The sequence below is a fragment of the Chiloscyllium punctatum genome, chromosome 39 (assembly GCF_047496795.1).
Source record: "Chiloscyllium punctatum isolate Juve2018m chromosome 39, sChiPun1.3, whole genome shotgun sequence".
Lineage (NCBI taxonomy): Eukaryota > Metazoa > Chordata > Chondrichthyes > Orectolobiformes > Hemiscylliidae > Chiloscyllium > Chiloscyllium punctatum.
This window is the reverse complement of record NC_092777.1, coordinates 6,466,042-6,493,131: the sequence shown is the minus strand read 5'-3', so window position 1 is coordinate 6,493,131 and position 27,090 is coordinate 6,466,042. Positions and strand designations below refer to the sequence as shown.

The window sequence follows — 27,090 nt, the reverse complement described above, 5'->3', positions numbered from 1 at the left end:
ATGTTGTTGATTGCAAAATGGGGAGTTGCAATGAAATTTGGGTATCCTCTTACATCAGCTGCTGAAAGTAAGCATGCTGATGCAGCAGGTGAAAAAGGTAAACGGTACAGAATTTTTTTAAAAACTCAGATGCTGGAGATTCGAAATAAACAAAAACAGAAATTGCTTGAGAAACTCAACAGGTCTAGCAGGATCTGCAGAGAGAAAACAGAGTTGACGTTGAGTCCAGTGACCCATTTTCAGATCTGATATGTTGACCTTTATAGCAAGACATTTTCAATATAGGAGCTGGGATGTCTTGCTACATCTGTACAGGGCCACACCTGGAGTAGTAGCACTTGGTCTCATCTGAAAAACAGATGTTCTGGCTATTGAGCAAAGAAGGTTTGCCAGACTGATTCCTGGGATAATGGGACTGATGTATGGGGAGTGACTGATTGATTAGAATAGTAGAAATCATAGAATCAGGTAATTTGACCCAACAAGTCCACACCGACCCGCTAAAGAATATCCCACCCAGAACACCTCCCCAAACCTATTATTCCATATTTACCCCAGACTAATGCATCCAAACTACACATCCCTGAACCCTATGGGCAATTTAATGTGGCCGATTTACCTAACTTCCACATCTTTGGACCGTGGGAGGAAACCGGAGCACCCAGAGGAAACCCACACAGACACGAGGAGAATGTGCAAACTCCACACAGTCACCCGAGGCTGGAATTGAACCCAGGTCCCTGGTGCTGTGAGGCAGCAGGGCTAGCCACTGTACTGCCCTGATACTGTTAGGTCAGTATTCACTAGAGTTGAGAAGAAGGGGAAGGTGGGGGGGAAATCTCTTAAGAAACCTATAAAATTCTAATAGGATGTTCTCAATGAATGAGGAATTCAGAATTGGGGGTCACAGGGAAAGCCTTTTCGAAAAGTATGAGGAGTAATTTCTTCACTTAAAGAGTAACGAAACTGTTGAGGCGAAAATATTGAGGACTTCCAAGAAAATCGTAGGAATAGTTCTTAAGACAAAAGGGATCAAAGCATAGCGGGAATGTGGGAATATTGAAAAAAGACCATTATAGATTGCTAGGCTTGCTGGCACATTATATTTCGTCAACTTAGAATTAAAGCTTACTTCAACGACAAATATCAATTAAGCTGTCAGCAGCTGTAACTATTGCAAAGGCCACCTCCGTCCCTAGCTTAAAGTGTAACCACAATGAGGGTGACACCAGATACTGAATTATAGCAAAGGAGACAATGAAAGGTTAGTTCCTATAGTTAATCCCAATAAGACAACATTACTCAAAAATGAATGTTAATTGTATAATATTGTTCTTCTTATTGACCACATAATACTAACAGCATTGAGGAGGCAGTTGAAAAGTGATTAACTCTATACTATGGTGCAAGCCACTTTAATCATATTAAGAAAGAACCATTACATATGGTCACATGGAACTTGTTTATAAGAGTGTATAAAAACCCTGCTGTAACTGATGATCATTGGAAATGCTAGCCTAGCTTTTGACTGGGCACTCTCCTCTTGAATACAAGCAAAAAAGGGCAGCACGGTGGCTCAGTGGCTAGCACTGCTGCCTCACAGCACCAGGGACGCATGCTCGATTCCAGCCTTGGGTGACTTGGGTGTGTGGAGTTTGCACATTCTCCCAGTGGCTGTGTGGGTTTCCTCCGGATGCTCCAGTTTCCTCCCACAGTCCAAAGATGTGCAGGTCAGGTGAATTGGCCATACTGAATTGCCCACAGTGTTAGGTGTATTAGTCAGAGGGAAATGGTTCAGGGTGGTTTCCTCTTTGGAGGGACAGTGTGGACTTGTTGGGCCAAAGGGCCTGTTTTCACACTGTAGAGAATCTAAACTAATCTAACCTAATCAAAATAAAAGCAATCTCACAGTCACGTATCCTTTACGTGTGTGGTAAGGGTCAACCTCAGTCGAGATTTAACAGTAAAAAGCAGGTACAAGATACTGAGTTGGATCAGAACAGAAATTCCTGGGGAAATTCAGCAGGTCTGGCAGCATCTGTGGAAAGAAAGCAGAGTAAATATTGAGTCCATTGGCTCTTCATCAGAACAGTTAACAGCTAAGAAAACACTCTTTATGCTGAAAGTGCAGTTGAGCGTGGGGCTGGGGAGAGAGGTGGGCAAATAGGTGAAGGTGGAATCCAGAAAGACAGCGATATGAATGGGGTATACAAACTAGATTATTGAAAGCAGACCAGGACAGACGAAAAGCTGAATAACTGTTAATAAGAGTTAACAGAAATGAGTGAGCTGTATTGAATGCAACCTATATAACATGATAATATGCCTAAGGAGTATGACCATCCTCAATGTAACCCGTCATAACAGGACCAGATGCGGGGCCAGTAGAAAACATGGAAGAATGGAATCAGGTTCAAAAGTTATTTGATTCAATGTTGAGTCCAAGAGGTTGTAGGGTCCTCAAGTGGAAAATAAGATGTTGTTCTTCAAGCTTGCGTTGAGGCTCACTGGAACACTGCAGCATGCCTGTGACAGAAATATTGGCCAGAGAACACTGTGATGCATTGAAATGTCAGGCAACTGGAAGCTCAGAGTTATTTTTTGGACAGAACTCAAGTTTTCTGCAAAGCAGTACCCTGTCTGCATTTCGTATCTTTGCCTATGTTTTTCTGTTTCTGTTTCAGATCTCCAGCATCCACAGTTCTTTGTCTTATTTTACTGAATCAGATGATCAGTCACGATCTTGCTGGAAGGCAGATAGAGTCAGAGATGTACAGCACAGAAACAGACCTTCGGTCCAACTTGTCCATGCCGAACAGACATCCCAACCTAATCTAGGCCCACTTGCCAGCACCCAGCCCATATCCCACGATATTTTAATTACAACAGCTTGCAATACCTGGCATATGTAAACAATAGCAACACAGTTTAGATAAACCACTAAGGTTATTTAGAAATTAAGTTTTGAGAGGAGGTACGTTTTACAACTAAGAAATCTAGAATAACAATCTCTGAAAATGATTGTTGGTACAAGAGATTTTATTCTTCAGGGAGCTTAGAAAAAACTGCAAAAATATTTTGAACAACCACTATTTGCTCTAGCAAGCAAAAAGTGGTTAACCATAAGCTCCTTCCCAATACAGGGAAGAGAATGCACATTCCATACCACAGCATTGGAGACATTTTACACTAAACAGCAAAGGCAATGCATTTGATTCCAATTCTATGCCCTTGTCCTCTCCTCAACCCCAATTATCAGAAACAACTACTTCACAAAATGTAAAACTAATAATATGGAAGGTGAGTTAATCAATCACATTGGTCAAGTTCAAAACAAGATAAATTTTAATCATCTGTGCTAGTCTTATTGAAGAGACTTAATTATGAAGGACACTGATCTGAGTTTCTCCATATTTACTCCATCTTCACTGATTGGAGGATTGGTTACCAGATTATAGAGATTTAAGATAACTAACACAAAGCCAAAGAAGACAAATACAAATTTTTCTGAAGTTACGATTATCAGTAAAATACTGCCTGAAAGGTCAGTGGAAGTAGACTCTGATAATTTTCAAAAGTGAATTACAAATATACTGCACAAGAAAAAAAAAGTGAACGCAATGGGAGAGGAGTAAGGAAGTGGGACTAACAACACCTTAAAGAGCCTACAACGGCATGATGAGCTGAATGGACTCCTCTTGTTCTGTACATATAATTCAATGGAAAAATATTATCAAGTTGAAAGGTTTTCGGTATTGCAAGCTATTTCAGAATTAAAAACCACAACACCAGGTTACAGTTCAACAGGTTTATTTGGAAGCACTAGCTAGTGCTTCCAAATAAGCCTGTGGAATTATAATCTGGCGTTGTGTGATTTTTAAACTTTGTACACGCCAGTCCAATATCGGCATCTCCAAATTATTATTTCAGAATGAGCAATAGTCAGAAATTCATTCCATCACAAATCATAAGATGAAGTCAGAAAAACAAACTAGCAAAGTAGCAGTGATACTGCACTATGTTTCCAATGGATGAATCTCCAGAGCCAGCTGTGCCAAAAGCAAAATAAAAATGTTCAAAAGAACAATTCTATTTGCATTCTTGTGAGAAAACTGTGTGGCATAAATGGAAACAGATTGTTGTTAGCAAACCAAAATAAACCCAGTTGCACAGAAAACAGAAATAATGAAAGCTTAAAAATGTGTTGCTGGAAAAGCGCAGCAGGTCAGAGAGCATCAAAGGAGAAGGAGAATCGACGTTTCGGGCATAAGCCCTTCTTCAGGAATGAGGAGGGTGTGCCAAGCAGGCTAAGATAAAAGGTAGGGAGAAGGGACTTGGGGGAGGGGCATTGGGAATGCGATAGGTGGAAGGAGGTTAAGGTGAGGGTGATAGGACAGAGAGGGGGTGGGGGTGGAGAGGTCAGGAAGAAGATTGCAGGTCAAGAAGACGGTGCTGATGCTGAGAGTTGGGACTGAGATAAGATGGGGGGAGGGGAAATGAGGAAACTGGAGAAATCTACATTCATCCCTTTGGTTGAAGGGTTCCTAGGCGGAAGATGGGTCGCTCTGCTTCCAGGCGTCATGTTGCCATGGTCTGGCAATGGAGGCAGCCAAGGATCTGCATGTCCTTGGCGGAGTGGGAGGGGGAATTAAAGTATTCAGCCATGGGCGATCGGGTTGGTTGGTGCAGGTGTCCCAGAGGTGTTCCCTGAAACGTTCCACAAGTAGACGGCCTGTCTCCCCAACGTATAGGAGGCCACATCGGGTGCAGTAAATGATGTGTGTGGAGGTGCAGGTGAATTTCTGATGGATAATGAAGGATCCCTTTGGGCGCTGGAGGGAAGTGAGGGGGGAGGTGTGGGCGCAAGTTTTGCATTTTGTGCGGTTGCAGGGAAAGGTGCCGGGAGTGGAGGTTGGGTTGGTGGAGGGTGTGGATCTGACAAGGGAGTCGCGGAGGGAGTGGTCTTTCTGGAACGCTGATAGGGGTGGGGAGGGAAGGCTTTTGACAGAAACACCGATTTTTCTGCTCCTCAGATGCTGCCTGACCTGCCGTGCTCTTCCAGCACCACTCTAACCCAGACACTGGTTTCTAGCATCTGCAGTCCTTGTTTTTACCTGTTTGATGTAATGTTCACTTAGGCTAACATCTAGCCGTTATTAGTAGCATGATTACTACAGGAAATGAGATGCAATTTCTGGGATTTAAAAGCTAGCCACGACCAGCATTTAAGATTTTTGTGGAAATGTTTTGCTAAGATAAGAGATGCACACTTTACACCGTCCATATTAAATGACACTTTTTATATTTAAGAAGAGACTTCTTCAATGGAAGAAAAAGTAAATAGAATGCTTTGTATGAGTATTTCTGCAAATTGCAAACAGTGCTTGTAGATGTCTTCTAACCACTTGTTCAAAAAATATGATTACACACCTCCAGCGGAAGTGGGACTTGTTACTTAGGCATAAGCCTGTTAAATTAAGAAATCAGCCAGTTTTAGCTTGGATACAGTTGATTTCAATATATATAGAACTGAAGAAGGAAATTTTCTCCTGATTTTCACCCAGCAAGCCTTATTGTAAAAAGCACAACTGATACTGGGCAACTGTTTGGGCCAGGCTGAATTGGACACAACAGTCAAACAGACTGAAAATACTCAATGTCTATGAAAAACGACCACTCTAGCAAAAGAATGGATGGCTGCCAAATGCTGTGGAATGACAACTCGGCTTAAAACAAAAACTACCTGAGGAGAGTAAAGCATGGCTAATGTAAAACTATTGTCTGTCTATAACCATTTGAAAAAAATGCCTCAGCTTTTCAAGAGATATATAAAGAAAATTATATGTAAAATAAACAAGCATGCCCTTCTTTTCCCTGAGGATCCCCAGCCGTCTTTCCTGTTACTCCCTTCTCCCCGTTATCCCTCTGTCCACATAACTGGCCCCTAAATCTCTGCTTCCTCTCCCACCCCCTCCTTCTGCGGACTCGGATACTTTCCCGTCACCACCGCTCTAAAATATCACACTCACCAAACCATAAGCTCCCTCCCCGATGTAACTGAGGTTAGTGTATCGCGGCCCGGTGTCGAATACTTCAGGCCCGCTTGGGGCATGCTGAGATGCTTCAGGGCCACTGGACGAAATTGGGAGATGGGGGAGATGAGAGTGGAGATTTGGAGGGAAAGAGAAAACTGTAGGAATTGGAGACGTACAGACGAGAGGGAATGAAGACAAAAATAGTTAAATATATGCGATGGGTTGAAAAAGAAATGCATGATGGAGGAGGCGTTTAGGGAAAGTGGGTTGTCGCTCCTGAAGGGAACAAAGTTCCAGTATTTTAGTGAACTGTAGAAGGACAGACTAGGCGAGGATAAAGGTAGGAGTCTCGGCATTGACTGTAGCTGGAACTAGATGTATTACGGTTAAGAATGAGGCAAGAGGCTGTGAATTTATTGGGAATCGGGAAAGTGGCAATTAAATAGATGGCTGTATAGGGTGTAAGGCAATAAATACAGTATTAAAATTTGGAATGGACCTAAACCCTGTTTGTTGTATTTTCGATTAGATAATTGTAGTTTGCGTTCCTCATCGTTTATTGGCATGCTTAAGCACAAAAGACATATAAAACGGACTGAGCGCAAAAGTGAGATCGAAGTCTGGCGATACCAATTGTTCTTTCTCTTCGTTTAAATATAACTATGCTTTAATAATTGTAATGGACTCTTTAAGGTCCTTTGCAGTACATGTTTGATGGGAGTGCTGTGCAGTGAATAAGTGCAGTGAATAAGTAACATTGCTTCCAAAGTATAGAGAACAACCTGAAGATGTGCTTTTTTCCATATGGTTTTTGGAACATTCTGCCTGTCACAACAGGCCAGACTCATTGCCTGTACTTGCAAAACTGTTCCTGCAGCTGTGTAATATGCCCTAAAATGTAAAGACAGATACAGCAGCATTGGCTGTTGCAACATCCATGTGGGAAGAAAATTACTGAAAATATTTGGGGTGGGGGTAACCTTGATAAGTTTATTTTAATTAAAATTTTCTTTATATATCTCTTGAAAAACAGGTATTTTTTTCAATGGTTATAGACAGACAATAATTTTACATTAGCAAGCTTTACTCTCCTTAGGCAGTTTTTGTTTTAAGCCTAGTTGTCATAAGGTTCAAAAGGTCTGATGGCCGATATCTGTTGCTATATTCTAAATTTCTATATACAGCACTGGCTCACAATCAGTGAGTATCATTTCTCACCATTGTCAGATAGAGAGAACAAAAACAGAAATTGTCGGAGAAACTAACAGGAACATAGTGTCGCTGATCTCTCGTTATCTCATTTTTGAAAGCCTCCCATTACCAGTCACCCCTTTAACTGCAAACAGTCTATCCCAATCAGCACTTGTAAGTTCCAGTCTCATACCATCAAAATTGGCTTTATTCCGATTTAGAACTTTTATACAAGGCCTATCTTTTTAAATAACTATTTTAAAACTAATAAAATTGTGAACATGGGTCCTGAAGTTCTCCCTCATTAACAGTTCTGTCACTTCACTCGGCTTGAAACTTTTTCTCTCCACAGATGCTGAGTTTCTCCAGCAATTTCTGTTTGACATCTTCAGCATCTGCTGCTCTTTCTTTTATTTCATTGCAACATTCAATGTGCTCTGTACCCTCCTGGCCCACACAGTTAGTGCCCGCTCTCCCCCGACAGTCGGTGTTACTTTTACCTGCTGCTCTCCCGGTCATGTCCATCATGCTTTGTTGGTATTCCACAGCCAGTCTGCTGTAAAGATCCTGTTGGTTTTCCTCCGACCCTGAGCTGGCCGTCAGAGCCTGGGCCGTGGCCAAGTGCATGACCGTGTCATCACTAACCCTCCAGCCAGACACATTGATCCCGTCCAATCCACCCAGCTCCTGCAACTCTTTGTGAATCCGCTGACCGCTTGTACAGAATTCCCAGCTCTCATTACGAAAGCCGAGCGCATCTCCAACGCCGCTCAACACCATCGCAGCAACATACCGCTGCAGTAAAGGATCCATCTTACCACCGACAAGTGAAAGGAGGCGACCGAGCATTCACCTCACCCCAAACCGCGGCTGCCGGACCGAGCATGCGCCCCATCGGGAGGCTGCCGGCGACCGAGCATGCGCCCCCACCGGGAGGCTGCCGGCGACCGAGCATGCGCCCCCACCGGGAGGCTGCCGGCGACCGAGCATGCGCCCCCACCGGGAGGCTGCCGGCGACCGAGCATGCGCCCCACCGGGAGGCTGCCGGCGACCGAGCATGCGCCCCACCGGGAGGCTGGCGCCGTATGAATTGTGGATTAGTGGTGCTGGAAGAGCACAGCAGTTCAGGCAGCATCCGAGGAGCAACGAAATCGACGTTTCGGGCAAGAGCCCTTCATCAGGAATAAAGGCAGTGAGCCTGAAGCGTGGAGAGATAAGCTAGAGGAGGGTGGGGGTGGGGGGAGAGTAGCATAGAGTACAATGGGTGAGTGGGGGAGGAGATGAAGGTGATAGGTCAAGGAGGAGAGGGTGGAGTGGATAGGTGGAAAAGGAGCTAGGCAGGTAGGACAAGTCAAGGAGACAGTAACTGAGCTGGATGTGAGGTGGGGGAAGGGGAAATGAGGAAGCTGTTGAAGTCCACATTGATGCCCTGGGGTTGAAGTGTTCCGAGGCGGAAGATGAGGCGTTCTTCCTCCAGTCGTCTGGTGGTGAGGGAGCGGCGGTGAAGGAGGCCCAGGACCTCCATGTCCTCGGCAGAGTGGGAGGGAGAGTTGAAATGTTGGGTCACGGGGCGGTGTGGTTGATTGGTGCGGGTGTCCCGGAGATGTTCCCTAAAGCGCTCTGCTAGGAGGCGTCCAGTCTTCCCAATGTAGAGGAGACCGCATCGGGAGCAACGGATACAATAAATGATATTAGTGGATGTGCAAGTAAAACTTTGATGGATGTGGAAGGCTCCTTTAGGGCCTTGGATGGAGGTGAGGGAGGAGGTGTGGGTGCAGGTTTTACAGTTCCTGCGGTGGCAGGGGAAAGTGCCAGGATGGGAGGGTGGGTTGTAGGGGGGCGTGGACCTGACCAGGTAGTCATGGAGGGAACGGGCTTTACGGATGGCGGAAAGGGGTGGGGAGGGAAATATATCCCTGGTGGTGGGGTCTTTTTGGAGGTGGCGGAAATGTCGGTGGATGATTTGGTTTATGAGTTATGAATGTGGTAAATGTGGTGTATTCGCCTGGTCCAAAAGAGAAAATGCTGGAAAATCTCAGCAGGTCTGGCAGCATCTGTAAGGAGAGAAAAGAGCTGACGTTTCGAGTCTAACTGACTAGTTAGACTCTTTGTCAAAGCTGGTCGCTCGGATTCCATCTGCTCTCATCAAATAGCATCCGAGCAGACTGACTGTGCCCAATAGAATTCTCCAATCTAAATGGATATTTAACAGGGTTCCTGATGAGAGGAGCTGAGCGTTGGAATCTTCAATTTCTCAGGCAATTCCTGAAGACTATATTATGCCAGGGACAGAATGGGATTAGAGACAAAGTAAAGCAGCTTCTATTTTTTAATACTGAAATTAAAGCTACCTTGACAGTGTCATATCAAACATTCCCAAGACACGGTTAGATACAGTTTACTGTATTAAAGTGAAAGGAAAGCTCCTTTAAACTGACCCTATCAAAGACCCCTAGGACAGGGACAGCAGGAGATTAGATACAGAGTGAGGCTTGCTCTATTAAACTGATAATGAAGCTATCTTACACTTCCAGGTCAGGTCCGGTGCAGATTTGATGTAAACCTCCTTTTAAACTGAATGTGAGAGACCCACTTTTCTCAAACTGAAAGTAAATGGAAAATAAAGGCCCCTCGACACTGACGTCATCAAACACTCCACCGACAGCGAGGGGGTAGATATACAGAGTAAAGCTGCCTCTGTTTTTTACATTGAAATTAAAGCTGCTCTCCAGATTGTACCCATTAAACAGAGACAGCTTGAAGTTAGATGCCGATAAAACTTCCACCTTCTCTTTTAAACTGAAAGTAAAGCTTGCTGGATGCTGTCACAATCAAACACACCCAAGGAGTGGAACAGCACTGGGTTGGTGTTGAATGTAGCTCCTCTATATCGTCCTTAACAAACATGCCCAGGACTGGTGCAGCACAGGATGAGATCAAGAGTGAAGTTCCCTCTTATCTTTTAAATTGAACTAATGCTCCATCCATTTTCTCCAAATCAAATACTCCGAGTACAGGTACAGCACAGGATTAGATACAGAGTAAATCTTTACCCTTTAAAATAAAAAAAACCTATTATTTTAAACTGAAAGTCATAGAGTCCTACAGAACAGAGACAGGCCCGTTTGGTCCATGCCAGCCAAAATGTGCATACCCTCTAACCCTATTTCCCTGCACTTGGCCCATAATCTTACAAATCTTTCCTTTCCATGTATTTGTCCAAATGTCTTTTAAGTGTTGTTCATGTACCCGCCTCAATCACTTCTGCTGGCAGCTCATTCCATATGCATACCACTCTCTGTGTAAAAACGTTGCCCCTCAGGTTCCCTTTTATTCTTTCCCCTCTAGCTTTAAACTGATGCCATCTAGTCCTTGATTCCCCAATCCTGGGAAAAAGACTGAATGCAGTCACCCTATCCATGCCTCTCATGATCTTGTACACCTCTGTACTGTTTCCCCCCTCAGTCTCCTATGCTCTAAAGAAAAATGTCTAATCTTGTCCAAATTCTTATAACTCAGACCTTTGAATTCTTGTAAATTTCTTCAACACATTTCCAGTTTAATACCATTCTTCCTATAACAAAGTTCGGCCTCACTAACATCCTGTACAACTGCAACTTAACAACTTCTATACTCACTGCCTTGACCAATGAAGGCCAGTGTGCCAAAAGCCTTCTTCACCGCCCAGTGTACCTATGACTCCACTTTCAGAGAACTGTTCCACTACACACCTTAAAGCCCTACCATTCACCACAAAACTCCAACCATGACTTTCCAAAATGCAAAACCTCATAGTTATCTGTTCTAAACTCCATTTGCCATTTCTTGGCCCACTTGCCCAGCTGATCAAGGTCCTACTTCAATTTCTGACAACCTTCCACACTGTCCACGATACTGCCTACTTCAGTGTCATTAACAAACTTACTAATCATGCCTAACCTTTCAGCTCAATGAGCAAATCTCCAACCAGAACCTCAACCTGAGCTATGAATCTTCTCAAAACTCGCTAATGCTTTCTGCATTCTTATCCAAATTATTGATATAGATAACAAACTATAATGGGCCCAGCACCAACCCCTGAGGCACTCTACTCATCACAGGACTCCAGTTCAACCAGCGTCCTTCCACTATTACCCTCTGCTTCCTACCGTCAAGCCAATTTTGTATCCAATATGCCAGCTCACCCTGGATTCCATGCTATCTAACTTTCCAGAGAAGCCTACCAGGTGGCACCTTATCAAAGGCATTACTGAAATCCATATAGACTATGTCTACTGCCCTGCCCTCGTCAACCTTCTTGGTCACTTCATCACAGAACTCCAACAAATTTGTGAGGCATGATCTCCTACTCACAAATCCAAGCTGTCTACCAATCAAACCCTGTTTTTCCAAAAGCATGTATGTCTTATTCCTCAGAATCTTCTCAAGTGACGTACCCACTACAGATGTTAAGCTTACTCGGTTGTAGTTACCAGGCTTTTCTTTGCAGCCCTTCTTGAATAATGACACAACATTCACTACCCTTTAGTCCTCCATCATCACCCGTGACTAATGATGATGAAAAATATCAGCCAAAACCTCCACAATTTCTTCTCTGGCCTTTTGCAGTGTTCTTGCATATATCTGGTCAGGACCAGGAGATTTATCCACCTACATACATTTTAATATATCGAACATCTCCTCTACTATGATATGGACTGTTCCCAAGATATCACCACTAACTTCCCCAAGTTCCGAAGTCTTCATGTCTTTCTCCATAGTAAACACAGAGCCCATCTCCTGCAGTTCTACATATACATGTTCACTTTGGTCCTCTCTAGTTATTATTTTTTCTATAAATACCTCTTCTTTAAGTACCTCTTCAGATTCACTCAAATCCTCTCAGCCAAGGCTATCTCTTGCCCCTTATTCATCCTCCTGGTTTCCTTCTTCAGTAAACTCCTATATCTCCTACATACCTCCAAGGATTCCCTTGATCCCAGTTGCCTGTACGTGAGCCACACATCTACCCTTTTTATGGTCAAAGCCTCAATATCTTCTGTCATCCAGGTTCTCTATTTGTGCTAACCTTGGCCTTCACCCTAACAGGAACATATAGACCTTAAACTAGCTATCTCACTTTTAAAGGTTTCCCATTTGCCAGAGGTCCCTTTGCCTGCCAACAAACTACTCCAAACTACTCCTGCAAGCTTCAGTCTAAGTCCAAAAAAGTTTGCCTTGCCCCAGTTTAGAACCTGTGGATTAGTTTTGTCTCTCTCCATAACTATTTTAAAATTATTGAACTATGCTCACTGGTCCTGAAGTGCTCCCCCACTGTCACCTCCATCACCTGTCCGGCCCTATTTCTCAAGAATAGTGGGATTTTGCTCCATCCCAAGTAGGACCCTCTATATACCACTTGAGAAAACTTTCCTGAATGAAATTAACAAATTTCACCATTTCTGGATTAGTGGTGCTGGAAGAGCACAGCAGTTCAGGCAGCATCCGAGGAGCAGTAAAATCGACGTTTTGGGCAAAAGCCCTTCATCAGGAATACAGGCAGAGTTCCACCCTTTAGGCACTCTGCCTTTATTCCTGATGAAGGGCTTTTGCCCGAAACGTCGATTTTACTGCTCCTCGGATGCTGCCTGAACTGCTGTGCTCTTCCAGCACCAGTAATCCAGAATCTGGTTTCCAGCATCTGGAGTCTTTGTTTTTACCAAATTCCACCCCATCTCAACTCTTACACTCTGGCAATCCAGTTTATGTTAGGAAAGTTAACATCCTCTTCTATGACAACACTATTGCTCCTGTAATTCTCCGCAATCTCCGTGAATATTTTTCCTCTAATTCCCGTTGACTATTTGGGGACCTATAATACAATCCTTATAATGTCACCACCCCCTTCTTATTTATTAGTTCCACCCACAAAGCCTTACTGGATGATCCTTTGGATTATTTCACCTCTGATTATCACTGTGATACTCACTTTAATTAAAAATGCAACTCCTCCTCGTCTCCTTCCACCACCTCTGTCCTGCCTAAAGCACCAGTACCCTGGCACATTAAGCTGTCAGTCTTGTCCTTCCCTTAGCCATGTTTCTGTAATGGCTATAATATCCCAGTCCCACATGCCATCCATGCCCTGAGTTCATAGGCATTACCTGTCAGCCCTCTTGCATTGAAATAGATGCAATTTAATCCAATAGGCATTCCTTACTCCCTGTCATGTTCCTGCCTGACCTGTCTCTTCACTTCACTATTTCTGATTTCTGCATCTCATTCCAGCCTCCCACTTACCTCCTTGCTGTTGAGGATCCCACCCCCTACCAATCTTATTTAAACCCTTACGTGTAGCATTAGCAAACCTGATCGCCAAGATACTGATATTTCTCTCTGGGCTCCATCTCCACCTATCATTTACTACTCTCCCTCCCCCATTCCATCTTCAGCCTATATACTAACCTTTTCTCAGCCACAATCAGTTCTGAAGAAGGGTCACAGGACTTGAAACATTAACTTTGCTTTCTCTCCACAGATAATGACAGATAGAGTCAGAGTCATAGAGGTGTACAGCATGGAAACAGACCCTTCGGTCCAACCTGTCCATGCCAACCAGATATCCTAACTTAATATAGTTCCACCTGCCAACACCCAGCCCATATCCCTCCAAACCCTTCCTATTTATATACCCATCCAAATGCCTTTTAAATGTTGCAATTGTACCAGCCTCCACCACTTCGTCTGGCAGTTCATTCCATACACGTACCACCCTCTGCGTGAAAAAGTTGCCTCTTAGGTCTCTTTTATATCTTTCCCCTCTCACCCTAAACCTATGTCCTCCGGTTCTGGACTCCCCAACCCAGGGAAAAGACTTCTTCTATTTGTCCTATACATGCCCCTCATACTTTGTAAACCTCTATAAGGTCACCCCTTAGCCTCTGACTCTCCAGGGAAAACAGCCCCAGCCTGTTCAGCCTCTCCCTTGGATAGTGAGGAGGGCTGTTGTCGGCTGCAAAGGGACTTAGATATGATGCAGAGCTGGGCTGAGGAGTGGCGGATGGAGTTCAACCCTGTCAAGTGTGAGGTTGTCCATTTTGGAAAGACAAATAAGAATGCGGAATACAGGGTTAACGGTAGGGTTCTTAGTAAGGTGGAGGAGCAGAGGAATCTTGGGGTCTATGTTCATAGGTATTTGAAAGTTGCCACTCAGGTGGATAGAGCTTGTAAGAAGGCCTATGGTGTATTAGCATTCATTAGCAGAGGGATTGAATTCAAGAGTCGTGAGGTGATGTTGCAGGACCTTGGTAAGGCCACATTTGGAGTACTGTGTGCAGTTCTGGTCACCTCATTTTAGGAAAGATGTGGAAGCTTTGGAGAGGGTGCAGAGGAGATTTACCAGGATGTTGCCTAGAATGGAGAATAGGTCGTACAAGGATGGGCTGAGAGTGCTAGGCCTTTTCTCATTGGAACGGCGAAGGATGAGGGGTGACTTGATAGAGGTTTATAAGATAATCAGGGGAATAGATAGAATAGACAGTCAGAGACTTTTTCCCAAGGTACAACAGAGTGTTACAAGGGGACATAAATTTAAGGTGAAGGGTGGAATGTATGGGGGGGTGTCAGGGGTAGGTTCTTTACCCAGAGAGTGGTGGGGGCATGGAATGCGCTGCCTGTGGGAGTGGCAGAGTCAGAGTCATTGGTGACCTTTAAGCGGCAATTGGATAGGTACATGGATAGGTGCTTAAGCTAGGACAAATGTTTGGCACAACATCGTGGGCCGAAGGACCTGTTCTGATCTGTATTGTTCTATGTTCTATGTTTCCTATAGCTCAAGTCCTCTATCCCTGGCAACATCCTTGTAAATCTTATCTGAACCCTTTCAAGTTTCACAACATCTTTCCAATAGGAAGGAGATCAGAACTGCACGCAATATTCCAAAAGTGGTACAGCTACAACATGACCTCCCAACTCCTGTACTCAATACTCTGACCAATAAAGGAAAGCATACCAAACACCTTCTTCACTATCCTATCTACCTGCGACTTTCAAGGAGCTATGAACCTGCACTTCAAGGTCCCTTTGTTTAGCAACACTCTCTAGGACCTCACAACTAAGTGTATAAGTCATGCTAAGATTTGCTTTTCCAAAATGCAGCACCTCACATTTATCTAAATTAAACTCTCAGCCCATTGGCCCACATCCAGATCAAGACCTGGATGTAGGTTTGCTCGCTGAGCTGAAAGGTTCATTTCCAGACGTTTTGTTACCCTACTAGGTAACATCTTCAGTGGGCCTCAGGTGAAGCAAAGCTGAAAATTCCTGTTTTCTATTTATATGTTTGAGTTTCTTTGGGTTGGTGACGTCATTTCCTGTGGTGATGTTATTTCCTCTGGTGAAGTCACTTACTGTTCCTTTTCTCAGGGGGTAGTAGATGGTGTCTAACTTGATGTGTTTGTTGATAGAGTTCCGTTTGGAATACCATACTTCTAGGAATTCTCGTGTGTGTCTTTGTTTGGCTTGACCTTGGGTGTGTTGTCCAAGTTGAAGTGGTGTCCTTCCTCATCTGTATGTGAGAATACTAGTGAGAGAGGGTCATGTGTTTTTGTGGCTAGGTGATGTTCGTGTATCCTGGTGGCTAGTTTTCTGCCTGTTTGTCCAATGTAGTGTTTGTTACAGTCCTTGCACGGTATTTTGTAAATGGCATTAGTTTTCCTTGTTTCTGTATAGGCTCTTTCATTAGCTGCTATTTTAGTGTGTTGGTGTGTTTGTGGATTACCATGATGCCAAGGAGTCTGAGTAGACTGGCTGTCATTTCCGAGCTGTCTTTGATGTAGGGGAGAGTGGCAAGGGTTTCTGGACATGTTTTTTTCTGCTTGTTTGGGTTTATTGCTCAGAAATTGGTGGACTGTGTTCATTGGGTACCCTTTTTTTGAATAGACAGTATAGGTGATTTTTCTCTGCTCTGCATAGTTCCTCTGTGCTGCAGTCTGTGTTGGCTCATTGAAATAATGTTCTGATGCAGCTTCATTTGTGGGTGTTGGGATGATTGCCTCTGTCCGTATGTGTTGTTTCCCCATAGACGCTGGTTTGAAGTTTCCCATTGGCTGTCCACTCTACTGTGACATCTCGGAATGGCAGTTTGTTGTTGTTTTCCTCCTCTTTAGTGAATTTTATGCCAGTAAGGGTATTATTGCTGGTCTTGAAGGTTTCCTCTAATTTATTCCATTTAGTGATGACAAAGGTGTCATCCACGTAGCGGACCCAAAGTTTGGGTTGGATGGTTGGCAGAGCTGTTTGTTCAAGTCTCTGCATTACTGCCTCTGCTAAGAACCCTGATATCAGAGATCCCATGGGTGTCCCGTTGGTTTGTCTGTAGGTTTTGTTGTTGAAGGTGAAGTGGGTGGTAATGCATAGGTCCACTAGCTTGATGTTACTGTCCTTGTTGATGAAGTTAGTGGTGTTTGGTGGATGTGTCTTTGGGTCTTCTAATAGTGTAGTCAGTATTTCCATGGCCAGGTTAATGTTGATTGATGTAAACAGGGCTGTTACATCAAAGGAGACCATTATTTCATCCTCTTCTATCTTAGTGTCTTTGATCATCTTCAGGAATTCTTGGGTGGTGCGGATGGAGTGGTGTGAGTCTTCTACTAAGTACTTTAGTCTTTGGTGTAGCTCCTTGGCCAATCTGTAAGTTGGTGTTCCAGGTAGTGAGACGATAGGTCTGAGGGGGAGCTCTTGGTTTGTGAATTTTGGGTAATCCATAGAAGTGTGGTGTGTTGGATCTGTCTGGTTTCATTTTTTGGAAGTCGGTCTTATTTATTTCTCCAGATTTCTGAAGTGTTTTGAGTAGGGCTGTGATTCAGTTCTCTAGTTGTCGGTCGGGTCTTTCGCCACTTGTTGGTAAGTATTGGTATCTGTAAGTAATGCATTCACTTTTTCAATGTAGTCTCTTCAATTTAGAATGACTGTCAAGTGTCCTTTGTCTGCAGGTAGGATAACAATGTTTTTATCTTTTTAAATCTTTCTCGTACCTTCCTTTCTTGTGTATTGAGTGTGTTTCCTTCCTTTTTTCTGCTTAATGTTGGTGCTACTACCTATCTGATGGTTTGCTGGGTTTCTTCTGTGAGTTTGTTGTCTTTTAGTGTTGCTTCTAATGCTGTTAAGAAATCTTTCTTGTCCACATCCTGGCAGTTGTAATTTAATCCTCTTACTAAGATGGCTTTTTCAGTGTCTGTTAAGGGTTGGTCAGATAAGTTTTATTATCCATGCTTCTGTGTTGTCCGTGTTGTTACTTTGTGTAAGTTTGTCTAGTTTTTTTTCAGGTCTAGTTTGTGGGCATCGTTAATCATTTCTCTGAGCATTCTGCAGCCATTTTGCTCTACTATTCTTATGGCCAGTGGAGGGGAGGTGTTAAGGGGAGGTTTGTAGTGAAGACATTTTTTTGTTTCCTTAGGCATTCGTGCAGGAAGTACAGCCTCTTTGTTACTTCTTCAAAAAACTCAATCAAATTTGTGAGACATGATTTCCCCAGCACAAAGCCATGTTGACTATCCCAAATCAATCCTTGCCTTTCCAAACACACGTACATCCTGTCCCTCAGGATTCCCTCCAACAACTTGCCCACCACCGATGTCAGGCTCACTGGTGTATAGTTCCTTGGTTTGTCCTTATCACCTTTCTTAAACAATGACACCATGTTAGCCAACTTCCAGTCTTCCAGCACCTCACCTGTGACTATCAATGTTCTACTGAATCTTTCTAACAATTCCTGGTCTTTTATCCTGATTTCCAGCATCTGCAGCTTCTTGGTTTTCCTGCTTAATTTTAATCATAGTCTAATCATAGTGGGCAGCATGGTGGCACAGTGGTTAGCACTGCTGCCTCACAGCGCCAGAGACCCGGGTTCAATTCCCGCCTCAGGCGACTCTCTGTGTGGAGTTTGCACATTCTCCCCGTGTCTGCGTGGGTTTCCTCCGGGTGCTCCGGTTTCCTCCCACAATCCAAAAATGTGTAGGTTAGGTGGATTGACCATGCTAAATTGCCCGTAGTGTTAGGTGAAGGGGTAAATGTAGGAGAATGGGTCTGGGTGGGATGCGCTTCGGCGGGTCGGTGTGGACTTGTGGGGCCGAAGGGCCTGTTTCCACACTGTAAATAATCTAAGTACTCTAATCTAATCAAATCTAACCTAACATTAATATCAGCTACAGATTTAGAATATTAAACTGACTCTTTCATGATAATTAAGATCAGTTATATATCCAGAATATTAAAGTCCAGTACAAAGTTCAGAATATTAATTACTAGTCCAGTGACAGAGGTCATTAACATATGTTGCAGTTCCAGAATATTAAACACCAATCTATTAACTGGGAATAATAACAATAGTGACAGATCCAGAAAATTAATATCCTGCTCAGAGACTGGAATCATTAAGATCAGGTGCAGAGCCTGCTGAATCTTTCCAGCAATTTACGTTTTTCTTCCAGAAAAGTAAACTTCTGCACAACCACAGCTTTCATTGACATCAGCGACGGATCTAGAATATTAAACTCCCGCTCAGTGACAGGGATCACTAACATCAGCAAAAGATTCGGTAAACCGAATTTCAGACAGGTACCATTAACTTCAGCAACAGATTCCCAGACTACTAAAATCCAGCCCTGTTAAAAGGGATAATTAAGATCAGCAATATATTCAAAACATTACAATCCAGCACAGTGAGAGGGATCATTAACATCAGAAACAGAGCCGCTGCAGCTCAGTGAATGGGATAAGTAACTTCAATTGCACAGTGGCTCTGTGCTTGGCACTGCTGCCTCACAGCACCAGGGACCCAGGTTCAATTCCAATCGCGAGTGACTGTCTGTGTAGAGTTTGAACATTTTCCCCATGTCTGCGTGGTTTTCCTCCCACAATCCAAAGATGTGCAGGTTAGGTGAATTGGCCGTGCTAAATTCCCAGTACGTTCAGGGATGTGTAGGTTAGGTGCATTAATCAGGGGTAAATGTAGGAAAATGAGTCTGGGTTGGTTACTCGTCAAATGGTCAGTGTGGACTTGTTGGGCGAAATGGTCTGTTTCCACACTGTAGGGATTCTATGATTCTAACGACAGATAAGCGGTGCACTTGTGGTCTTTGTGTCTGTACGCGATGGAGTTTACAGGATGAGTAGGAATCTCACTGAAACTTACTGGATACTAATAGTTCTAAATAGATTTGGGTAGAAGGCAGGAGAATGGAGCTGAGAAACATATTAGTCGTGATTGAATAGGAGAACAGACTCGATGGGATCAATGGTCTGATTCTGCTCCAATATCTTATGACCTTATCAACCTTAGCTGGACAAATAACAGGAATCACGAACATCAAGAACAGATCAAGAAAACTAAACTCCTATCCAATGTCGTGGATCATTGACATCAGCACAGAAATCAGAATATTGATCACCAGACCAGTGACAGGAGTCATTAACATATGCTGCAGATCCAAAATATTAAACACCTGGGATCAATCACATCAGGGATAGATCCAGAATATTAAACTCCAGCCCAGTGACAGTGATAATTAAGATCAGCTACATATGCAGAATATTAAGATCCAACACGGAGACAGGAGTCATTTACATCAGCTACAGATCAAGAATATTAAATTCCCAAAAAGTGACAGGGACCATGAAGATCAGGAACAGACAGAATACTAAACTCCAGCCAATGACAGGAATGATTACTATTAGCTATAAATCTATAGCGTTCAGCTGCAGCCCAGTGACAGGGATCAGTAACAGTTCCAGAATATCAAAGCTCAGCTCAGTGACAGGGATGATGAACATCAAATTACATGTCAGTGACAGGCATCATTAACATCAGCGACAAATTGAAATATTAAACTCCAGCACAGTGACTAGGATCATTAACATCAGTGACAAATCCAGAGTATTCAAGTCCCATCCAGCGACAGAGATCATGAACATCAGCAACAGATCAAGAATATTAACTACCATCCTTTAATAGGGATAATTGACATGTACTGCAGATCTAGAATATTAATCTCTACTCCCATTGGCTGGGATTACCAATGTCAATGACAGATTCAGAATATTATATTGCAGCCCAGTGACAGAGATTAGAAACATCAGGCACAAATCCATGATATTAAGCTCCTGTCCAGTCACAGGGACAATTAGCATCAGCTACAGTTCTAGAACATCAAACTATCCCAGTGATAGAGATTATTAACATCAACTACAGATTCAGAATACTAAACTCCAACCCAATGAATGGTAATGAGAACCTCAAGTATAGATCCAAAATATCAAACTCCAGACCAGTGAAAGTGATAATTAGGATGAGCTACAGGGATTCACATCATTAACATGGAACGACAGATCCACAATATCAAACTCCTGTTCTTTTAGTGGAATCAGTAACTTCAGCTACAGATCCATAATATTAAACAGCCCAATGACAGTAAGCTTTCAACTCAACTACAGTTTCAGAATATGAAACTCCAGCCCAGATATTAGGATCTTTCGCATCAGCCTCAAATTCAGAATATTCAAGCTCAGTCATGTGACATGGATCATTAACACCTGTTGCAGATCCAGAATATTAAATTCCACTACAGCAACGGACCTAGAATTTTGACTCCAGCCCAGTGAAAGGGAACAATAACGTCAAGTACAGATCCAGAATATGAGTCCAGCTCAGTAGCAGGGACCATAAACATGAGCTCTAGTTCCAGAACTATATACTACAGTCAAGTGAAAGGGATCATTAACATCTGGTATAGATCCAGAATATTAAACTCCAGCCATTACAGGGATTTTTAGCATTAACTACAGATTCTGAATATTAGATTCCATTTCATTTGGAGGTGGAGAAGTTGACATTTTTGGGTGTAACCCTTCTTCAGGATTGGGGGTGGGTGTGGGGGCAGCTGCAGATAAAGGGGGAGGCAGGGGCACAGTAGTGAAATAGGGATAGGTGAAGACAGGTAGAGGGTACAACCTGGTTGGTCAATGGGAGGAATGGTGGCAGGGAGCAGTGGAAGGGAGGGGGAGGGGCTGGGAGGGGAGTCAGGCGATGGGAAGGGAGGTCAAGATTATCAAATTTCAGTCTTGTGATAGGGATCATTCACCTCAGCTCCATATTCAGAATGTTATACTCCAGCCCAGATAATTAACATCAGTTACAATATAGTATATTAAACTCCAATTCAGTGGCAGAGATCATTAACCTTAGCTTAAGATCCAGAATATTAAATTCTAGCCCAGTGACAGAGATCCTTAACATGAGCTACAGATCCAAAATGGAGTAATAGAGGGGCCATTAACATCATCTATAGATCTACATTATCTCCTGCTCAACGACAGGGACTGTTAACATCAACAACAGTTCTGGGACATCAAAATACAGCCCACTGACAGCTCAGTGAATTGGATCTTAAGGTACAGATTCAGAATAAGAAATTCTGGTTAAATGGCGGGAGCATAAACATCAAAATAGATTGAGAGTAACTAGATTCCAGCCCAGTCACAGGCATTAATAACATCGGCTACAGGAACAATTAGACTGATAAAGGAGTTATAATAGTCCAGGAGAATGAATGGTATACATGGGACGACTGATGGGTAGTGTGTAATAGGACATGGGAGAAGGTGCCTCTAGCCATACAATAATTGAACTTGATATTGAATCCAAAGGTTGTAGAGTTCCCAAGCAGAAAATGAGGTGATGCATTACTTACGATGTAAATGTTGCAACCCCAAAACCCAACTCAAAGTCTCCCCCTCAATGGTGGAATACGTCTTTTGATGAGTGTTCAAGTTCTGGGAGAAATACCCAATAAGTCTTTCTATCCTCCTGACATCTTCTTGTAAGAGTACAGCATTGGCACCCATATTGCTCACATCAACAGCCACCTTTGAATGGCTTTGTGTTATTAGGTGTTGCTAACACTGGAGCAGTAGTCAACACAGCTTTCAGGCTGTCAAATGCCTTTTGACACTCTCTATCTGCTGAAATTTTCTGTACTTCTTTATCAGGTCAGTCAATGGAACAATCGCACTACTAAAATCTGGTATGAATTTTCAATAAAAAATACTCAGTCCCAGGAATCGTAATACTTTGTTGATGGTGTGGGAAACTCCCAAATAACTTTTGTTTCCACATCCTGTCCATGTCTAATGATATGGCCTAGGAATGTGACTTAGCCAAGTTTATTATCAATCGAAAAGTGTGCCACTGGAAAGACCTCACTTTCTCTTAGGTTTATCACCAAGCCTACCTTCTGAAGACAATTGAATAATTCCACTAGATCCTCCAAATGTTCCATCCATGTGTGACTAAAAATCACCAGATTGCTTATGTTCACTACACAATTGGGTAATCCAAAAATTATTGAATCAGTTAGTCTTTGAAATGTGGCTGCCGCATTCTTAATATCAAATGGCATTACTTTAAACTGGTGTCACAACAGCCAAAATATCTTGCACTCTTTCAGATGAAAATCCCTATCTTCTGATAAGTCCAGCTTAGAAATATAAGTTAATTATCCCACCTTCTCAATACAGTCTTCCAAATTTGGGATAGGATACAAATTGGATTTCATAACTGAATTTACTTTGTGATTATCTGTACATAATCATTGAGTGCCATTTGATTTAGATATCATTAATATGGGTGAACTCCATTTGCTGCAACTCACTTTGATTATTGTCGTCTCTGGCCATGTTTTCAATCTCTTTTTAAACGTACGCTAATTTCAGAGGTTTAAGCCTGTAAGAATTTTGCTTAATTTGAAAAGCACTTCCTACATCTACATCATGCATAACCAGTTTATACTTCCCATTTATTCCCCATATCTACCCATATGATTGTAATAATACTTTCAGGTCAGTTTGATTTTCCTCTGAACGGTAACTCAATAATTTATCCCAAATTCTGAGAACTTCCTCATTATCCAATTTAATTTTTGAAATGTCAAATTCAGAATTATCTGGATTTGGTTCTTCACTCATTGTTATAATAAGTAAGACATTTCCCTTCTGCTTTCCTTGTCAAACAAAATATGGTTTAAGTTTATTCACATGACAGACTGAGTTTTCCTTCTACCTGGTGTTCTTATCAAATAATTCACCTCCCTTAATTTCCTTTCAATTTGGTAACCTTGCCTTTAAATGTTCACCCACCGCTGCTAGTAATACTCCTAGTGTTGGACAAAACAACCAGTAACAGTGATAATCATCCTTTCTAGTTATCTCCTCTGACAGTGACACAAACACGTCATTAGCTCTACCTCCCAACCTTACTTCATTCAACAATACCCACATAGCCGGTGGCCATTCCATTTCTTTAGCCACTTTCTCATATGTAATGAAAAAGGCTTCAACATCCTTCTGGTTGAACATAAACAATTCTTGGACATCCTTCAAACCACAACAAAATGAAAACAAATTCATCAAATTCGCTCCGTGAGTTCTAAAGCTTTTGTAGAAAAATTAATTTCAAATACAGTTAGACTTCCTATGGACCCAGCTGAAATCTCTGAACTGATTTGATTTGAACTCTCTTCCCCAGCTCCACTCTGAGTGAGATTGGGACAAGCAGCAGCAGCAGCACACACACACAGACACACACACACACAAACACTCTCTCCAAACCTCTGCCTCTACCAAGAAGCGGTGACTCAACCTTCAAACAATAACTGTACTGTCTATCCCTGGTACACAAGATCATCCAACCTGAGCCAAGCCTCTTTGTACACCAAATGCAGTCTCAGGAAAACAAGTAGATTACATCCAGGTTCCTAAACAACCAACAAGCATTTAGCTAATCCCTGAGTGACAATTACAAATTCTTTCACTGGAAATTTGTTCACTTCTGTTAAAAAGCTAATTGCAATGAAAAGGTGCTCCATTGGATTTTTGTCAGTAATTATGTTTGTAACTCAATTGATTTTGAAATGAATCTGACTTCAAAATCTGAGCCCAAAACAGGGAATTTTAAAATCCAAAAAGTAACAATAAAACAAAGAACTATGGATGCAGGAGATTTGAAGCAAATAGAAACAGGAATTGCTGGAGAAACTCAGCATCTGCAGAGATCCCTTCGCAAATGCAGACAAACTGGCCCAGTTCTCCAGCAATTTCTGTTTTTGCTTGATATAGATGACAGTAGGTACAGCTAAGAAACAGAATATATAAATGATCTAGTGATCATTCAGCAGAAAACATTGGAACTTTGGGCTTCTGCTGGTCAATTTCCTTTTCTACTATTCAATTCAGAATATTATCTCACTATGATAAGAGAACCGTGCATTTGCTGTATGACTGTATGTATTCTTCAGTGCATGTATTCTTCATCTCTGGAGGAACTGCCTTACCCAGGTTTAAATGTTGATCACTGTATCGTACATTGATAGAATAGCAGACCAACAAGATAACAGTATGGTCAGCTGGATGCAAGAGCAGTAGAAACAAAACTGAGGAATCAAAAGCACCTTTATTGTAAGGATTGGAATTAATTATTGAAGAAGACTTTAATTCTAAGTTGACTAAATATAATGTCTCAGCAAGCCTAGCAATCTACAATGGTCCTTTTTTCTGTATTTCCATGCTGTCCTTACTTCCCCACTCAATCCTGACCTCCCATTCCTCGCACATTTGTCATTTCCCAAATCCATGCCCATCTTACACTCAATTCCATGTCTGAATTATTCTACTAGAATTTCTACTCTTGCCATAATATCAAAGCTGTTTTAATCAAAATAACAAATTATGTCTTATATAATAGACTTATATGGTCAAAGTGAAAAAGCACACATTACCAGGTTATAGTCCAACAGGTTTATTTGAAAGTACAAGCTTTCAGAGCAATGTTCCTTCATCATGTAGCTAGTGGGACAGGATCACAGAATTTAAAGTAAAAGATCAAAGTGTCATACAACTGATGTGATGTGTTGAACAAACCTCGATTGCTGTTACACCCAGCACTTTTCCTTGCCACCGCAAGAGATGTAAAACCTGCACCCAAACCTCCACCCCCTCAGCTCCATCCAAAGCCCCAAAGGATCCTTCCACATCCTACAGAGATTTTCCTGCACCTCCACACATATCATCTACTGTGTCCCTTGCTCCTCTATACTGGGGAGACAGGATGCCAACTTGCAGAATGTCTCAGAAAACGTCTCTGGAACACGCACTAAACAACCCCACCATCCTGTGACCAAACACTTCAGCTCCCTTCCGACTCCACCAAGGAAGTACAAGTCCTGGGTCTCCTCTTCTGCCAGTCTAGCCACCCGATGCTTGGAGGAAGGATGCCTTGGGATCCTCCAACCACATGGGATCAATGTTGATTCCACTACTTTCCTCATCTCCCCTCCCCCTATCTTATCCCAGATCCAATCCTCCAACCCAACACCGCCCTCTTGAACTGACCTACCTGTCCAGCTTCCTTCCCACTGATCTGCTTCACCCTCTACTCTGACCTATCACCATCACCCCCCACCTACATCTCCCTATCACATTCCCAGCTACCCTCCCCCCCCCCCCCCCACCAGCCCACCTTCCCCTATCATTTATCTCTCAGCCCTCTTGGGCCCCCAACATTCTGAAACATTGACTCTCCTGCTCCTCGGATGCTGCCTGACTGGCTGTGCTTTTCCAGCACCACGCTTTTTGACTCTGATCTGCAATATCTGCAGTCCTCACTTTCTCCCTCAATTCATTAATATGTAAATACCAGAAGTTCTTTCAAGTTGTACTCCTGCAATAATTTAAGATTTTATTAAAAAGAAGTGACATCTCAGCTCAGACAATGCATTAAATGTGTGAGGATAGAGTGTCTTTGTATTCCAACCTTGAGTCAGACCAGTTCTATTTCCAAGGTAAGAATTTATAATATGTTACTGACTGCCTACAGATTGTATTTGTGATTTGCACATGAAAGAAGTGAAACAATAATGGTATTCTAACAGATGAAAGGCTTAACAGACAATCAATTTTTCAATGTATAATTTCAGTTACATCACACTGTAAATTTTTGATATAAATTCTGTGTTAGGATTGAGTCCTCCACTACCACCTGATGAAGGAGCAATGCTCCAAAAGCTAGTGTACTTCTAATTAAACCTGTTGAACTATAACCTGGTGTTGTGTGATTTTTAACTGCCTACAGATTGTGTGCTTTTTGAACAAAATAGAATATGTCTGCAAATTCAAATCTGCAAGTACAAATTCATCCTGTAGACTTGCCTGTATGTGTGCACGCATATGAAGGAGACAGAGTGTCTCTGTGTGGGAGAAAGGGAGTGTGTATATGTATGTGTGTATGTGCACGCAAGTATGAAGGAGTGTATGATTGCGTCAGGGTATGCATGTGAGTGTGAGGGTCTGTGTCTGAGAGAGTGTGTTTGTTTGAGAGAGGGTCTGCATGTGTGCGTGAAGGTGAATGTGTCTAAAAGTGTGTGCGTACAGTGTAGTGGGGTCACCTGTAGTGTGACATGAACCCAAGATCACAGTTGAGGCATCCTCATGGGTACCAAATTTGGCTATCAACCTCTGCTCAGCAACTTTGCATTGTTATGTATCCCGAAGTCCACCTTGGAGGATGGTCAGCTGAAGATCCAAGGCCCTTGAACACTGAAGTGTTCCACAACTGGTAGGGAACATCCCAGTCTAGCGAAAAAGTGGTGACAAGAGTAATTATCCTATTCCTCATCACCTCTCTCAACCTGTCTACAGTCTTTAATACCATCACCCAAACCATCCCCTTACTAAGCCTCTCCAGCTGGGTGGCTCTGCAGTCTCAGATTCCTTTCTTACTGATTTAATTGAAGTCAGAATCACTTGTCATTACTTGAGTTATGTTTTTATGCATCCG

The 27,090-nt window shown here is 42.7% G+C and overlaps 1 protein-coding gene across 1 annotated transcript in view; it reads right to left on the bottom strand.

Annotated features, from left to right (window-relative positions):
* adprh (ADP-ribosylarginine hydrolase) overlaps positions 1 to 8,169 on the bottom strand; it is a 28,698-nt gene extending 20,529 nt beyond the window's left edge. The window contains exon 1 of the mRNA XM_072558096.1: positions 7,727 to 8,169. Coding sequence (XP_072414197.1) covers positions 7,727 to 8,075 — 349 coding nt within the window. The 5' untranslated portion in view covers positions 8,076 to 8,169. The remainder of the gene's footprint in view (positions 1 to 7,726) is intronic.
* Between the last annotated feature and the right edge of the window lie 18,921 nt (positions 8,170 to 27,090).